The 17643-nt window shown below is 36.1% G+C and overlaps 1 protein-coding gene across 10 annotated transcripts in view; it reads right to left on the bottom strand.

Moving 5' to 3' along the window:
- FER (FER tyrosine kinase) overlaps positions 1-17643 on the bottom strand; it is a 200385-nt gene that overhangs the window by 151196 nt on the left and 31546 nt on the right. For 7 of the 10 annotated variants that reach the window (XR_012042274.1, XR_012042277.1, XM_072860242.1 and 4 more), the window contains exons 6-8: positions 5162-5345; positions 2507-2644; positions 1449-1568 (exon numbers count right to left, since the gene is read on the bottom strand). Coding sequence is in view for 8 of the 10 variants with exons in the window: in XM_072860242.1 (XP_072716343.1) it covers positions 1449-1568; positions 2507-2644; positions 5162-5345 (442 nt within the window). In the remaining 2 variants the exon portion in view is untranslated. Of the gene's footprint in view, positions 1-1448; positions 1569-2506; positions 2756-5161; positions 5346-13931; positions 14079-17643 lie in introns of those variants that run through there. The other 3 variants (XM_072860247.1, XM_072860248.1, XM_072860249.1) reach the window with 3 other exon arrangements.

The following is a 17643-nucleotide window of genomic DNA, read 5'->3' as shown; positions in this document are numbered from 1 at the left end:
CTGAAGTACATCTAGATGTACAACATTTACATAGTTTAAGCAGGAATAATCTCAATTTAGTAATGATGCAGAATATATTATAAACAGAAACATGTTTAAAAGGAAGGGAGGGGCTTTCATTATGAAGGGATCCTTTCATAAGAAAGATGAAGCTGCTTCAGGACTAAGGAGTCGTCTGACAAAGGAGGCTAAAACTTCATATTAAAAAGGTTATTTCAACACCTATCAAGGAATAAAGTAATGAAAAGTAATCAGATTGCACAGGAAAAAAAGAAAGGATGATTAATGACCTTGAAAAGGAATTAATAAAATCCAGAGGTTCTGTCATGTTGAGGAAACACAGGGATTAGAATAATCTGCAGAAGACACTGCAATGTGTTTACGTTTAAAATACCTCACTGCTATTAGGAGTCACTATGATTTTGGTTTCCAGAAAAACCTACAAGAAATAAGGGTCATAGTTTGATTAAGCAGACGAAAATTTAAAAAAAATTTTAAAAAGCCCCACACCACACCATTGATATCTTATTTGGATCATTTATGCTTTCTAAAGGAAAAAAACTTCAAATAGGTCAAAAATGGACTGAAATATAGTAGAGACAACAAAAATGTTATCAACCAATGAAATTCTAAATTTTCCATTTTTAAAGGCTATGATCAATATAAAAATAATTAAACGTATAATTAATAGTTGCAATCTCGCAAGCGACTGCATCAGACCACTTTATATCAAAAGTTGAGGCTGATAATATAATAAGAACATAATAACCTCAGCAGGAGATTTGTTACCCAGTAACAAATGATTAAAGGTGAAGTTTGTAAAAGTAATGAAGATTTAACTAGGCAATATATTAACAAAATACATAGAGAGGTAGTTTATCACCGTGAACAGCTGAAAGCTCCATGAAATGCAATACAACAGCTACGTCTGTGTTAGTAAGTTAATGTATTTTAAAGGTTATAATAATGAGTATGAATTTCCTTTGGAAAACAAAAGCAAACACTTACAAAACAAGTGAAATACACATACTCATGAAAATTTTCTGCATGGCAATTTAAATCACTGACTACATCACTGTACTCAGCAGTTTCATCAAAATATTTCAGTATGTTTCCTAGAGTATTGAATGTGGAAACACTTTTGGGAAGATGAATCAGTATGTTCCCAAGGAGGATTAATGATGGATTTGGGGCATTGTATAAATTAACTGGCAAGGAGAGGAACATATATTGAAAGTGCTGGGAAGTTTTTGGGGGGGACTGGGGAGGAGTATTTTGTGCAAAGGAACAATAAAACCAGCACAGGAAAGATTCTATAGCATGAAAATATTATTTTTATAAACTGGACCTTAAAAATGAGGACACAGCTATGCAATGATCTGAGTGAGCCTAGATATAATGTATAACAGCATTTCCAAAGGACGAAAGGTTTGTAAAGAAAGACTTACGTGACTTGTAAACTTTCTGCTGTTAGATTATTCCACATGATCTCATTAGCTTGAAGGTTTTCATTTTCTTCTAGTAAAGATGTATCAAACTCTATTTCTTGTTCAATAACTTCTGATGACCTAATTTAGTAAATAAATTTTATATTTTCAAAATTAACATGTATCTTTGAGTAGATCATAAAGCAAATCATTATGTTTTCGATTATTTTAATAACTACAATATAGTTAAAATTACATATGAAAGAAAAGGTAGCAATTGGATATTCTTTTTCCTTTGAATAAAGAACATAGTCTTAAAACGATCCCAGATAACAAAATGGCATACAGTTCTTTGAATAAAGATCACAGCATAACCAAGGTTCTCAAGGGGTATCAATGTGAATGGGTCCACTCTTAGCTGATCCTGGTATAAACCTGGACGTGACAATTATCAATTTGCACATAACAACAAAAAAGATAATGCAAGAAGTCTTAGGACTATTTCTGCATATACTAATACAGAGTAACAGTTCAATAAATGGAAAAACAGTTTATTTTTAAAGTAAAAAACTTCCTTGCATTATCTGCATACTCTGTAATCTCAGGCATTGCTCAACCTGCAATAACTGCAGATTACACAGAAGTACCTAAAGTTCACTTAGTAGTTCACTTAGTAGAATTTGGGCAGTAAGAGAAATAAAGCAGAGAAACTTAGTTTAGCCCAGAATGCAAACTGCATCCAAATACACAGTAAATTAGCTCACACTGAATCTGGACTGTCAGTACCAAAGTTATAGCTCTTCACATATAGTAACGGTAACTGGAATTTTGTTTTTCTAGAGCCAGCTAAAGAGGTGGATGGTTAAAGAAACAGTCAGGTTAAAAACCTGACTGTTAGCCAGCTTTCTGTACATGCAAGTAGGACAATTTTCAAACTACGATAAAGCTTTACAAGTAACAATGTAAAAGGAACCAAAGAGAAACAAATTCAACTCTGATCACCTAAGCAGTGTTGCAGTTTAATGAAGGGTTTTCTCGAGAAGAAACATTAGCATGCACACCAAGATGAAAATTTATACCTGTGAGTATCTATGAAGTCATTATACTCAGAGTTAGGGTCGATCTGTTCAACTGAGGTCTGGATCTCTTTATGGACATTCACAATTTCTTCTGTTACAAGACTGGTGATCTGGCTATACTCATCCAAGATTCCTTTTCTAGAGAGGAAAAAAAATTCTAGTGTATAACATGGCACTGAAGGTATAGATGGCATTGAAGATGCTTCAAACTTTCAATTTGCTGTTTCTACAAACTCTTGTTGCAACTGGCTAAAAAGGGAAAAAATAAGACAATATATTACTCAAAGAAATAACAGATCAACTGTGGCCTGTTCTTTACAGATTGGCTATAAGTGAGAAGTCTCTAAAACCATGGTCCTTGTATTGATTTCAGTGCATCTACATAAAGGGTAGCTAAACTAAAACCTGTAGAGATTACAAGGAAAAGGAATGTGTACAGCTCATTGATGACGCTCTTCTTCACAAAGGACTTATGCTTGTTATAACCTACACTACAGCTTTTCATGTTCTGACTAACAAAATAAACATATTCTGGCATAAGGCAAAATCAGTCAAAAATAGTGTGCATTTCCTTTAAAAATTGGTTTTCTTCATCATTTTAACTATCTTCTTTCATAGATTTATTTTATGATTTGGTCATTCAGGCAAAAATAAGCATAAATCACAAGTTAGCATATATGTACAAGAAGAAACAAAATCAAGCAAGAAGTTCCTGTAAGAAAGTACAAGCCACCCAGCCTTGTCTTTACATGCTTCCAAGAGTGGGAAAAACCAAATGAATAGGGAACGGTAAAAGAATAGGTGATATTGTGCCACTACTCTTAATAGCATCCAATGACACATCCTCAGAACACCCCCCTATTCTCTTTAACTTTTGGTTTTCCATAAATGAAACCTCCTAATAATTTCCTACTTCATTTTTATCTTTGACAAACTTGCTAGCTTGCCAGGCTCTGAAGCATGGTGAGCTTTCTTAAAATACTGATGAATTTTGGCCAGCCCAGAGGAACATGCAGAGAAAAAAGTATTAACAGATTTTTCCTGATAAGATCTCAAGTTAGGTTTACTATGTAAAAAAGTTATGTGACTGGACTTTTTCAATACTTCTTCTGAGGAGAAAAAAGACAAGAGAAGGCATTAAATCTTGCCTTGCCTGTGAACAACATGTGTAAAGAGGTTCCAGAAAATAGTTCAAAGAGCGTGACGAAAAGACAGGTGAATGTCAACTACAGTAATGCCATATCAAGAGAAAGGGAATCTATGTCAATTACAAAATACAAAAACAAAAACAAGAAACAAACATTAGCAACGTTAATCTGCACTTCTTCAAGTTTACCAAACTAATCCATCTGCAAAATCAGGATTATTAAGGAAGTATGTTTCACCCAGATGGGCACACCAAGCTCTACACCTGAAATCACCACCTCTTTTTATACACCAAAGATACTAGAAAGGAGTAATTTTCCAATACATTCAGATCTCACAAAAAAATGTCTTTGTAGTGTCAAAAATACTTTTTTACAGATTTTTACTCCAGACATAGCAAAGGTAAGCAGATTCAATAGGTTCTTGTTCCATCATAAAACTCTTCCGTGAATTATCGTATCTCACAATTCTGAAAAATCACCTTAATTACAGCACGCAAATTTAACTGTAGCCTTGTGCTGTGATTTTACATACAAAATTAAGATTAAAAGGACTGTACAGAGACTACTGCAAAGGTCTATTTCATTTCAATACCTGCACAAGAATCAAATAGATTAATATGATATTGTATAGGGCAGTTAATGGTATCTGCACCACGTAGGCATGTAAAATGTGAAATCCCCAACTCTCCCTCACTTCCTGTGTGCTGAAGTCAAGATGAATGTAGACCTCAGAGAAGGTAAGAAGATGAGTTAAAGAGTGCCTCACATCTAAATGAACAATACCTACAAAAAAAGTAACTGCCCTTTCTGTTAGGCTAAGTGCTTTAAATAACACCCCAGAAAAAGACCTACAGAACAGACTCCCTAACCAACTCCCATTCTTCAGGAAAGACAAAGAGGCAGCATAGTGCTCACAAACCAGAAAAGAGGGCTTAAAGTCCTCATTGTCTGTTCTCTGAAATCATATAAAAAATGATCTTTCAGGAAAAAGGTAATTGTGTTTTTAAGGTTGGATGCCTTACAGTGAGATCAGGTTTATATGATCCTGTTACTTCTCCCACATGATTAACCATGCATCTGCCTGGCCCTCCTCCACAATGACTTTCAAGACAGTAGGACAGTTTAAACCAAATTTGTTGCTGGTGGAATTTCATAAAAATAAGACTTCCAGAGAGGCAACAAACTTGGTGTAGTATACCAGCTGATGGACAAAGCATGGGCTCAGCTATAAACACTGCAGTTAATCTGTAAGATTTTAAAGTTTTATGAGAAGACTGTGTCTTGCTAGAATATTTAAATAACCCCTCAAAACTACTGTCTGCATTATTTGAATAGACTTTTCTATGCACAATTATTGTCAACTGAAAGATGAAAACATCTTTTCTTTTATCCCTTGATATACAATTAATTAATCAGAGTTTATTATTTTCAAATAATCCTATAAATTAATTAGAATACTACACATATAAAATTCCACAAGTTAAAAATATGTAAGAATACATCTTACAGGGCTTTAATCATTTCTTCTTGCATCTTCTGTAGTGAATCAAGTAACAGAGGAAGTGTAGTATCATAATACTGGTGCTGATGTAACTGTGCTCCTTTCAGTGCCAACACATACTGATTATGCAACATATGAAGCTTCATAGTGGCTTTATCACACCGATCTTTGGCTTTCTCAGTCTCCTTTCCTAAGAGAAAACAAAAAAAGAAAAATGCACGTGGTGATTTAAAAGTATACAAACTTGTAGATGACATAAATCTAGTAGATTTATGATAAATTTGCACCTTTTCTACAGTAGTCTTTCAAGGTAGTTCTCTGAAGAAGGTAAAATCTGACCATTTTCAGGTCATTAGTAAAACCAAATGTCTTGGGTTTCTAATTAAAAGACTAAGTAAGAAAAAAATGCTCTATTTTCTTTGAGCAGAAATGTGAGAATTTTTTATCTAAAAATATATGAAAACCACTATCTACATAGGTATAAAACCAATATAACTATGAAGAATAAAGAGCAAAACTCATACACATGACTATCACAAAGTTAATCTTTTATTTGCCTCAGAGTAAATAAACATTTTTAAATGAAGAAAATAAGCGATGTCCTACTAGGTCAGATCCATGATTCATTAAAAATCTGTCATTTGTTGTGAGCAAAAATTCTACTGCTACGTATCATCCCAATAAAGCAATGGTGCAGTCTACATATAAGTAACTGAACTCTCACACTATTGCTCCTGTCCAAAATGGGCAGCTTCTCTACTACAGCTTAACATTGCCTTATCACTGTTGGTATCCTGATAAGGAGGTTGGCTCTACAATCTCAGCTCCACAATATTAGAGACTAGAAGTCCTCAAGTTCGTGCTAAGAGCAGTTCAGTGCTGAACCTGAGAGCTACAAGGTACTTCAAGACGTCACCTATTCTATTCTGTGCCACAGTAATTGCACAACTATGTGGCTTATGTTTTTATGATTTTCCTAATATCTCCAATGACAGATAACTTTGCAACTTCCTAGTACCATTCAGTTCTAGTGCTACACTAGCTGAAAGCATTCCTCCACCTCCCTCCTTTGCCTTCACTCTCCAATGTACATCTTTATTGCTTTAGTTTAAACCCTTGCTTACTTAGTATGTGCCATGGATATGAAAAATAGATTCTACCATCCTCTGCAATCCAACTTTATGTATTAAATTACATACTCTCCTCTTCTGCTCATACTCACAGACCTACAGGTCTTCCCTTTTAACTCCTGTTGTCTTTTTGCAGTTGTCTGGTTCACAATCTTACACAAGTGCAACTTCAGTCAAGGCTCAAAGCCAAAGAATAACTTTACATTCCAGATACTTCTAGCTCATTTTAAAAAATTAAAAAAAAAATAAAGTGTGTCTTTTTTGAATACCATACAAACATGGCATCACTGACTACTTTTGCTTTTGCATCTGATCCTGTCAAGTAAGACTATTTTTTTGAGATTAATCTCTCAGTTTATCAAATTATTTTTAACTCTACAGCTGCCCTCCAGTGCACTTTCAATCCCTTCAAGGCATAGTGATGCCAGGGAATTTAATAAACAAAGTCTGAAACAAAGTAATGAAACACTGAAAGACCACCCAAACCTAATCTCAACATGTCCTGCAATGTCCCATAGTATACATTATTCTGACAGGACCTCATTAACAACCATTCTCCAAGCAGCTTTATGCAAAGAATTTTGCACCTCTACTAGGATATTTTCAACTTGATCATGCATTGCCCTTGTCATAAAAGGATATGAGATTATTTTGACATGATTCCTTACTGAGACACATAAGCTCTTACTCATATGCTTGTTCTCTTCTTGATATTTATGAATTGTCTCATTACTTTTTCAGGAACTAAAGGCATTTTAAATGAATCCTGTATCTGCAATTATAAAGTGCAGATTCACAATTACCTGCACAGATAAACATACACTAACTAAACCAATTTCATTCAGACCACTACATTTCTTATAATCTTAAAATAATTTAAGTAATAAAAAAGACATATTTTAACTTTCCCAGCACCTATCACAAACTAGTTGAGAAAAAAGAAAATGGAAGCATTCATAACTAAGTCGCAGAACAGAGGCTTGAGAGCAGACCCTGAAAAGCTGAAATTGTGTCATATAAGGAATACACGAAGGATTGTGGACTCCAGTAAATTAAAATACATAAACACATTAAGGCATGTCAAAAAAAAGTTGAGGGAAAAACTTGTAAAACAGTAACAAATCCTCTTTCATATACATTGGAGTCAGCAAGCTTGTCAGAAAATGTGAAGGACAGTCACTATATAAAAGGAGCTGGTAGGAAAAAAAAAATTTTTTTTGTATCTGTATTCACTACGAAAGACCTTAAGAGATTTGCAGGCTGAAATGTCTCTTTATGAAAGAGTCAATGAATCTCCCTCTTCTGAGGTGTCAGAAGAAGAGGTTAGAGAATAAATGAAATATGAAGAAATTATGAGGACTGGATGATGTTTAGCTTTGGAACTTTAAGGGAACTTAAGAAAGTTTTAGCTGAAATATTAGTAGTTTTTACAGGAGGAAGTAGGCACTCAATGGAGTGCCCCAGGAACACCAGTTGGGTTCTGATACATGAGGTGATAAAGATGACGATGAAGATGCCGTCTGAAGGAAGCAAATAGGGGAACCAAATATGCAGAACTGGAAAAAAAAATTAACATGTACTGATTAAATTACAAAATGGTAAATTATAGTGTGAATATTTATAGAGATGCATATGGAGAAAAAAGTATTCAAGGTTAGTAATCTGTTCTAAGGTTGCTGAATGTACTCAGAAATGAGATTTTTGGGTTAGTACAGAAATATTGATGGAAATGTTAACTCAGTGTTCAGCAGCCATCAGACAAGATGTTATTTAGCAAAGGACTAGACAGCATTATTATGCCACTGATTAAATCCACATAAAGCAGTATGCAGTTCTTTCACCTCAAGGAGGAAATTTGAAATTAAAAAGGTTTACAGAAGGACATCAAGCATCAGAAAGGTAGGAAACACAAGAAATCCAGAAGGAATTACTAAAATGAGGACTCCTGAAGCACCAGGAGACTGAGGAGCAACATGTGAGAGGGGACACACAGTTAACAGACCTTCTCAACCTCTTCCAATGTAACAACTGTAAGGCATTATATGGAAATAGTATGCACTTTGTTAAAAACAAAGGACATTCTTCTTCAACTAGCCTGTAGCTAACCTATCCAATCTTTTGGTCAAAGTTACTGTAAGCATGAAAAACTTATGTGGTTTAATAGTGAATGGACATGTGTACACAAAAAAAATCCTGAAGAGCTACTAAGAACTAAGAGAGACAGCACTTCTGACTCAAGAACTCCCTAGGTAACAGATCACCATGAAGTTGAGACAGCTGTCTGTTTGTCCCCTCATATGGCTCTCTATACATTTGCTACCTTGCCACTGTCAGCTACATTTTAAACACAGAGTAATAAAAATTACTTTAAAAGGATATTATGTCTGTCATTTAATTGAAAACAATCTAACTGCTGACCTAATTTTATATGTGGAAGGAACAGATTCCTTACACCATAGTTTAGCTAAATGAACAAAGTTACTCTGCACAACAAAGACAAAACACATCTCCAGAGTTGTCACCAGAGAAGTATTTTTCATTTAGGTATGAATGAAAGTTTAAAAATTTCTGTAAAACTGTTTTGGAGAGACAACAATCTCAACTCTCTCTAAAACCTTTGCCAGAGATAACAGGTTTTGTCTTTGGCAAACAATCAAAACTCATGTTTCTTGGGAAGACTGTAATTTTTTTATTTCCCCAAAACATAAAAACATTGCAATAGTTATTTCTAAATTAAATATAGATCACTTGGAGGAAAAAAAAATCCAATACATCACACCCAGAATAACATCCCAGAAGTAAGATACCACCAAACGTGCATGTCTGACACCAGTGTACCAATACAATGGGATGGTATACAATCCCATTTTCATATCTGCCTTGAGGACTAAATCCCTTCTCTATATACATTATTCCTCAGCAGAACACCTCAACTAATTTCAGAATAACTTGAAGTATCATACACACTCAGTTTCTAAATACAGTAGGCTACAGTGTCAACCTGGTCGTCTGCAGACCAAGACATATACACTATAAGGTCTTTCTGGAGAATGAGAGGCACGTGAACATGGGGAAATAACGGAAGGTGACTGAAGAGGGTTTGGAAGGGACGAGGTCAAGTAGTAGTTATAGCATAGGGACTGGATGAAAGAGGAGAGGACAAGGCAGCTGGAAGTCAGAGTTGGAAACACCAAGTTTTGCTTGCCCTGGCCCGTTCCATTGGGAGATACACTGGCCAGGGAAACAGGAAGAGGGAGACAAGGTGGTAGCAGAGGGAGAAATGCTGGATTATTGTACGTTTGGCCACTCCTACTCAAGCATGCCCTTGATTACATAATCCAAAATTATCTCCATATGTCATAGTTTAAGAGCTTAAAACCTACAACATCCATGCATGTCTTTAAAATACAGCCCCTACCAGCTTTCAGCTTACCAAAAATCAGTGTATGTCAAATTATACCATCTGCAATCAGTACAGGCTTCTGACCTATGAACCACAACAAACAGCCTTCAACAGTCAAACTGAACTGAAAATTTACACTAAAAATGATCACAACCACATAACTAGAGACTTATCAATACTATCTCTCTTTCAGAAATCTCATTAATGGCTAAACTATCCCATTTTACCATCTGCCTTGAGGACTAAATTCCTTTGCTATACACTATTCCTCAGCAGAACACCTCAACCAATTGCAAAATAAATCAAATTTTCATATACACTCAACTATTAAATACAGCCTTTGGACCTATAATTAATACAAGAAACACAGCTACAGTATTATTTCCATATTGTAATTTATTTTTTAAAGCAGCAAAATGCAGTGAGGCAGAGTACACAGTTGTTCTACATGTCAATTAGCACAGAGGAAAACATCCAATTTTCATTATCTGTATAATGAATTTCATAAATAGGTGTAATTATAATTCTACTGCCATCAGTTGTTGACAAAACTGTTTAATGTTTATAGAAACTGACTGTGTATACAATATGTCATGCCATAAACAGCATTATGAAGCTTGCAAAATTCAATTATGAAAGTTTGACATTTGCAAAGAAAAGCCTGGCATTCTTTTTAAAACATTCTAGAAAGTCAAGTATTTCAATTTCTAATAAAAACTCTTTCGAGATTTCACTACATACAGTACAACAGAGCCATCCAGAAAAAACTGGTTTAGGGTATTTTCTATCAAAAAGGCAGATTTGCTGTTCCAAAGTTCTTACAATCCTAAGTATTAGTCTCTTGTAGCCTCATATTCACCTAGAATGGAAGAACAGAAACTGGATGGGACAACCAAGACCAACTGAGAAAAATTTCAGCTCATAATGTTCACTTCATCTTTTTTTAAATAAGCATCAATGTACAGTGCAAATGCCTCAGAGAAACTGAGTTTCAGAAACTAAATATTGCTAATATAAAAAATTCTCATACATACTTTAGATTAAAAATAAATTATTATACTGAAGAGCTCAGGTTTTTATCCCCTTACAACTTTTTCCAGATGATCAAAAATTGTAAGTCAAGGCTCATATTCCCTTATATGTTCACTACATTTAGTTATCACTGATTTCAATAAAATTTAACACTTGTGAGGTCTTCAAATTTGCACTACAGATTTTGACATTTTAGTCAAACAGCAAAATTCTGACTCTGTGGAATACAGCGTAAAGCACTCACTAATTCGCATAGGGCAAGGACCCACCTCCTGAAGGCTACCTGTAGTGTGACATCTAAGACTGAAGTCAAGACTTGGCACAAGCTTAGCTGTTCAGATTTCAAATCCAGCTTCATTATAGCATAGGTTAAACTAATGACTGAGGCTTATATCTACTGTTGTTGTTTCTGCAACAGAAAATTCCAGTTAAGCTGCTTTAGTTACAGCCCTTCAGCTAAATCTTACGGGCAAGTAAATGCCCCAAAGACAAAATTATTTTCTTAAAGATCTATTCTTTACAAAGAGAAACAGCCTACAGTGAAAATCTCAAGTTTAACTAACATAAAATACAAAGCTTTCCCCTCAAAATCAAAAGCTCAAATAGAAACATTTTGGATTGGTTAACTACAGAAAGATGTCCCAAAGAATTCCAATACTGAATGCAGTAAGAAATTATTTATTTATGTCTACATTGTAGATCAGCTGCTAGCAAAAAAGCTCAACATGAGCCCTGAATTCTGTTTCATTGCAAATGTAACAAATCAGCCTTTCAGCTTGGACAAAACCCTATACTAATGACAGCCCACTCTACACAAAGATTGTATTTTTTCCTCTCAGTGTTGCTTTGCAACAATGGTAAGAAAAACTGTCTAGAAGACCTCCTGGAAGTATCAGTTATTACGCTATTTGTTCTTACATTTGCTTTGGTTTTACTTGATTTTTTATTTGGGACCTTTGAGGACAGGAAAGGAGAAAAAAATTTTAAAGAATAAAAATTTGAGAAGACACAGAAAGCTAAAAACTTGTCAACGTCTAAGCATGTATTTATATTTGAGATGCTCTCTCAAATTTTTGCATCTTTAAGTGTTTGCTCTTAAAAGACAATAAGTATCATGATTGCTTTTTGAGAAGGCATAATTGAAATAGTAAGTAGTTTCTGGAAACAACATAAATCTGTCAGAATTAGGCACATTTTGGAATGTCTACAATTAGAAAGAATTTCTTGTCCACTTTTCATAAATCTCAGAAAAAGTCTGTCTGGAGTCCAATATTACAGTATTTCAAGAAGGACTGCCCCTTGCCTCTCACTCTCGGGAACTTTACTGATACCGATAGGTATGATCTTCAGCCATTCAGAAGTGACGACAAAGTGTTCATAAAAGAGATGATGGAGATTATTATAAAGGCTTAGCTCACAATAGATGAATTAACTTTCTGGAGTTATGGCTCCTGGCATTGAAACATGACCTTTGGCTTCAGTGCACAGTGAATGCTGTCCCATGAAGAAACACTAATGAAGATAATGTCCATCTGACAAAGGAGAATATCATTTTATTACACAAGTCCAGGTTTTGACAATGAATTTAATTTAGTTTCAAAAGCAGGCAGAGACACACCTGACTTGACAATGGAGCATTATATACCCCCAACAGGAAACAGTGAGGAGCCTTAAATATGCTAGAACTGTGGAAACAGAAAAGCAGCAGAATTACAGGACAAACAAAATGAAAATTAGAAGGGCAATCTGAAGATCTACACATGAGTAATAGGGGGGGAAGAAAATCTTTATACATAAATAAAACTATGACTAACAATCCCAGAGAAACTTGGAGGACAAAAACATCTCAAGAATTCACATAACTGCATCTGTAGTTCAGGAAGCACAAAAAGCAAATCAACCCACATTTCTGGATATGGATAAATATTGGGAAAAACAGCAGAGGCAATGTTATAATAAATGTGGGCACCAATGATACTGCCAGGGGAAACCCAGACAGTATCAAAAGTGACTAAAGAGCTCTGGGGGAGGCCGTCAAGGGCGTGGGGGCCCAGGTGGTGTCCTCCTCAATCCTGACAGTGCATGGGAAAGGCTGCAAGGAGGGCACTGACAATACAGGTCCATAAGTAGCTGCAGAGCTGGCGTTGATGACAGCGTTTTGGGTTCTACAACCACAGGACCCTGTCTGCAGACCACTGTCTGCTTGGGAGATAGGAAGCACCTTACTAAGCAGGGTAAAACTATTTTCACCAATACGATGGCTGACCTCATTAGGAGGGCTTTAAACCCAGGGGAGGGAGAAGGTGACCCACAGTCCTGAGGGAGCAATGGATGAGACTGCTGAGCAAAGGGCACGGGGTGGTGTGATGGGAAGGGATCACAAAGTCAACAAAATGGGATTTGGGTGGGGTCACCTCCAGCACCTGCATGTGGACAAGGAGGTTCCTACAAGCCACCACTGTGAAAAATCCCCCCAAATCCTCTCCGGGAACTCAACATGCTGGGGTGCCATGCTTAAGTGCCTGCATACTACTGCATGCAGCATGGGGAAAAAACATGATGAGTTAGAGATCTGTGTGCAGTTGCAGGGCTATGATCTTGTCAGGATCATGGAGGAGTGGTGGGATGGCTCCCATGACTGGAGCATTGCAATGGAGAGATATAGGCTCTTGGGAAAAGACAGGCCAGGAAAACGAGGAGAGGGAGTTGCCCTTTATGTGAGAGAGCAGCTGGAGCGCATGGAGTTCTGCATAGGGATGGATGAGGAGCCAACAGAGAGCTTATAGGCTAGGATTAAAGAGAGGACTGGCAAGGTCCGAGGAAAAGCCAAGAAGCTTGGCTTCAGAGTTGTTGTAATTTTCTGTATTATAACCCCACTAGAGTATCACAGCATTTGATTTCAGAAAACTTTAAAATGGAAAAAAAGAGGGGAGTATCAGGGCTTTTTCTTTCTTTCTTTCTTTTTTTTTTTGAATGAAGCAACAATCCTCCTCTGAGAAAGTATGCAAATCTTTAGCATATAGTAATATTTCAGACAGAAAAAAACATTTCTTCCTGGATTTGCTTTAGAATTTTTTATTTTTGTAAGTATCAGCACTAAAGTATAAAGCTGTCAATGCATATAGTGATCTATTAGACATTTCCCAATGTTTATGATAGCAGTTTTTCAAATAATTTCCCAGAACTGCATTTATCTTTTCATCTACATATTTTTCAGCATTTTCAATAACAGAGGTAATTTCTGAATATTTTACTGTCTCCACATTTGTTTATCAATAACAAACCTTCCATATAGACACTTCCTTATTTATTTCAACTCTGGAGACACACATTTTCACAGAGCGTTATTTCATTGTGCCTGGAAAAGAATATTCCTTTACATTATTTGTTTGCATTAGTCTACTAAACACATTCTTTATACTCATGAATGAGATGACCAAAGCTTTCAAATAGGACTTCTTCTAACAACAATTTTTTAAAGCAATAAAATATTTTTATATTAAAGAATCCTAAAGCTTGACTTAAATCTGCTTCCACAGACTGATAAGTGGAGGGAATACTAGTGGGACCCCAGCATGATCTTTCTCTTAAGTGCATTTTGGAAAGGACTAAGCACTTCTTAAATTAAAGCAAATAATTTTAAAACCTAGAGATGGCAGAAAAAAAGACTACCCTTACAGTTATATATCAAGCCAATGTAACTATGTATATTCAGGGTAATTGATTCCCAATACTGAAGAATACATTATACAATTTACAGCGAATTCTTGAGAAAAATTTGTTGCCCCCTGCTTCTGGAGGCAATCCTCTAATTTCTCCATTTCTTCTATCAAGCATTTCCTCATAGTTTGTTCAGTTTCCCCAGTCTTCATCACTGAATAGGAAAGACAGTTTGTAGAACTTGCTTTATAATTGATTATTCTATACTACTCATTTAACTGATTTTGGGACCTTCCTGACCCAAGTTATCTGCTTAAACTCAGTATTTCATATAAAGCTAAGCACATCTAAATACCATAGGTGATTATGAAAATTATTTCCTCATATGATAGTTCTTATTGATTGCAATAAAACCACCAGTGACATGACTTTTACCCAGTGACACAACTTTTGAAGTATTGTTTCCCGTGCTGAGCCTGGCTTCACTTCCTAAGACTAGACTAGACTGGAATAGAACAGAATAGAATATTTCAGTTGGGACCTACAACAATCATCTAGTCCAATTGCCTGACCAATTCAGGGCTGAACAAAAGTTAAAGCATGCTGTTAAATGGGGAGAGCATGCCATTAAAAAGCATGCCTCTTAAACACTGACAGGCATGGGGCATCGACCACCTCTCTAGGAAGCCACTTCCAGCGTTTGACCACCCTCTTGGTACAGAAATGCTTCCTAATGTCCACTCTAAACCTCCCCTGGCTCAGCTTTGAACCATTCCCAGGCATCTTGTCACTGGATCCCAGGAAGAAGAGATCAGCACCTCCCTCTCCACTTCCTTTCCTCAGGAAGCTCTAGAGAGCAATGAGGTCGCCCCTCAGCCTCCTTTTTTCCAAACTAGACAAATCCAAAATCGTCAGCCACTCCTCACAGGACATGCCTTCCAGCCCTTCCACCAGCTTTGCTGCCCTCCTCTGGACGCATTCCAGGACCTTCACATCCTTCTTAAATTGTGGGGCCCAGGGCTGCACACAGTACTCAAGGTGAGGCCGCACCCCTGAATACAGCAGGATAATCCCCCCTTTTGACCGGCTGGCTATGCTGTGTTGGATGCACCCCAGGATGCGGTTTGCCCTCTTGGCTGCCAGGGCACACTGCTGACTCATGTGGAGCCTGCTGTCAGCCAGCACCCCCACATCCCTTTCTGCAGGGCTGCTCTCCAGCCACTCCTCTCCCCATTTATACTTGCGCCCAGAAGTCAGGAGACTAGAAATAATTTATACCGATCTACAAAGTACATTTTATGGAAACTGCTGCAACTAAACTGGGATGGCTTTGACTGTTAGTTCTGTCTCAGGAAGCAAACTCTGAAATTTAGTGAGTGACCAGCCTTATCATCACTCTCCAAATAAAAAGATGCAAATGCAGTGCTTGTAATTAACATGGGGTTTACAAGACCAAAATCACAAAGATAGACAGAAAGAAGATAGGATCTTGGCTTTTAATCTCTAAGATCTTTTTTCCCTTTATGTCTTGCAAGAGACTTATATGAATGTGTTTCTTCAACAAATAAAATCACCCACTCCCTCCTCCACTCAACTTGTTTCTGAGACGAGGATAAGAAGTTTTTCCCAAACCTTATTTAACAAATTAATGACTGCAAATAACAAAATAGTTTTCAAATGGGAAAAAACTATTTGTGTATACTTACAGTTTTAACATTTACAGAATACCAGACCTAAACTTCTGAGTTAAGAATTAGTTCAATAAAGTTATCTGCTTAATGTTAAGATAAACAAATAACATAGCATAAAAATAGCAAAAATTAAACTGCAGTCTTTTGCACTGCTGTCAGATGTTTGACCTAATAAGCATCACTAGTAAATTCTCTCAGACCTATGAGTGCTGGTCTGTGAGGACTGAGGAGAGCGGATCCTGGGGCTGCATGTCCATGTTGAGTGGAAACAATATGCCCAAGCTGGTCCCACACTCCACGAGAAGTCACCAAGGTTTCTTGGCTCTGCATTTCCTGATCTAGAAGCTTTATTTTACACACAAGAAACAACCCTAGCCCTTGCAAGCACTGGTAGTGTCTATGAGTTGAAATGCTTACAATAGGGTATTAATTTGAAACCCATCCAGCCTGCTGACGTCTCTATGTAAGACAGACCAGTTCAGCCAGTGTTACTTGTTTTGTTTTAACAATGTGAGAGTTTCAGTCAAAAATAAATTTAAAAAATACCCCACTAGGAGTTTCCCTGATCTCAGCAACAACTAAAAGCAACACATGCCACCAGGAAATACAGTAGTATAATCACAATTTTACAGGCATTTCAGAATGAATGCACCAGCCACCTAATAAAAGTATTTTCTGGCCACTCAGCTATCACAAAGAATAGTAGGACAATAATTTGATTTAATGAAAAGTTTTTCAACAGCTTCCTTATTTATCATAGATATAGCTTATGCTGTCATGCAACTTCAGTGTGTACCACAGAAGTCACATCAATTCTGAAGTATTAAATCTCAAGAGTTGCAGGGATCAGAAAACATTCTTCCAGCAGATGCAATGTTGTATAATGTGCTAAGTGTACTGTTAATATTTCTAGTCTCCTCTAAACCACAATGTTTTCAGGGTACACAAGCTAACCTAGGGAAATCTGGTACAATATTTTTTTATGCTGCTGTAGAAGCATAAAATGAAATGATGAAATTAAATACTTGGAATCAATATATTTTTCCTTTACCATTTACTTCAGATCCATTCTGTCACATAAGAATGTTGCAACATAGTTTCTACATTCAATCAATAATTAACTAGTAACAAGAATACAATAAACACCTGTAACGGATGTATTTACATGAAAGCCGTAAATTTTGCTAAAGATTATATTGTATTAAAATCCAGTATGAACCTCCCAAAGCTACATTGGCTCTATTCCAACTTGCAATATTAACTGATATAAGAGCAACTATTTCACATTTAAACACCTAACACCAAAATCAGCTACAAAAATAGATGCTAAATTGTTAAGAATAAATGCTTTTCAAATTAAAAAAAAATAAGGAAAAAAGCAAGTTATTGTTTATGATTTCATGATGATTTCATGTACTCATCATTTCCTTATTGAACCTTTTTTTTTAATAAGTAGTGTTTAATCAAAAAAAACAAGGACAAAAACATTAGAAAATGCCACAGACACACTCTGAACTACACTTAATAAAGATGCACAATTCTGCAGAAACAAAAATAATTGTGGAAATAGCA

The sequence above is a fragment of the Ciconia boyciana genome, chromosome 4 (genome assembly GCF_034638445.1).
Source record: "Ciconia boyciana chromosome 4, ASM3463844v1, whole genome shotgun sequence".
Taxonomy (NCBI): Eukaryota; Metazoa; Chordata; class Aves; order Ciconiiformes; family Ciconiidae; genus Ciconia; species Ciconia boyciana.
The sequence above is the reverse complement of the archived record's forward strand: the minus strand, read 5'-3'. Positions and strand labels throughout refer to the sequence as shown.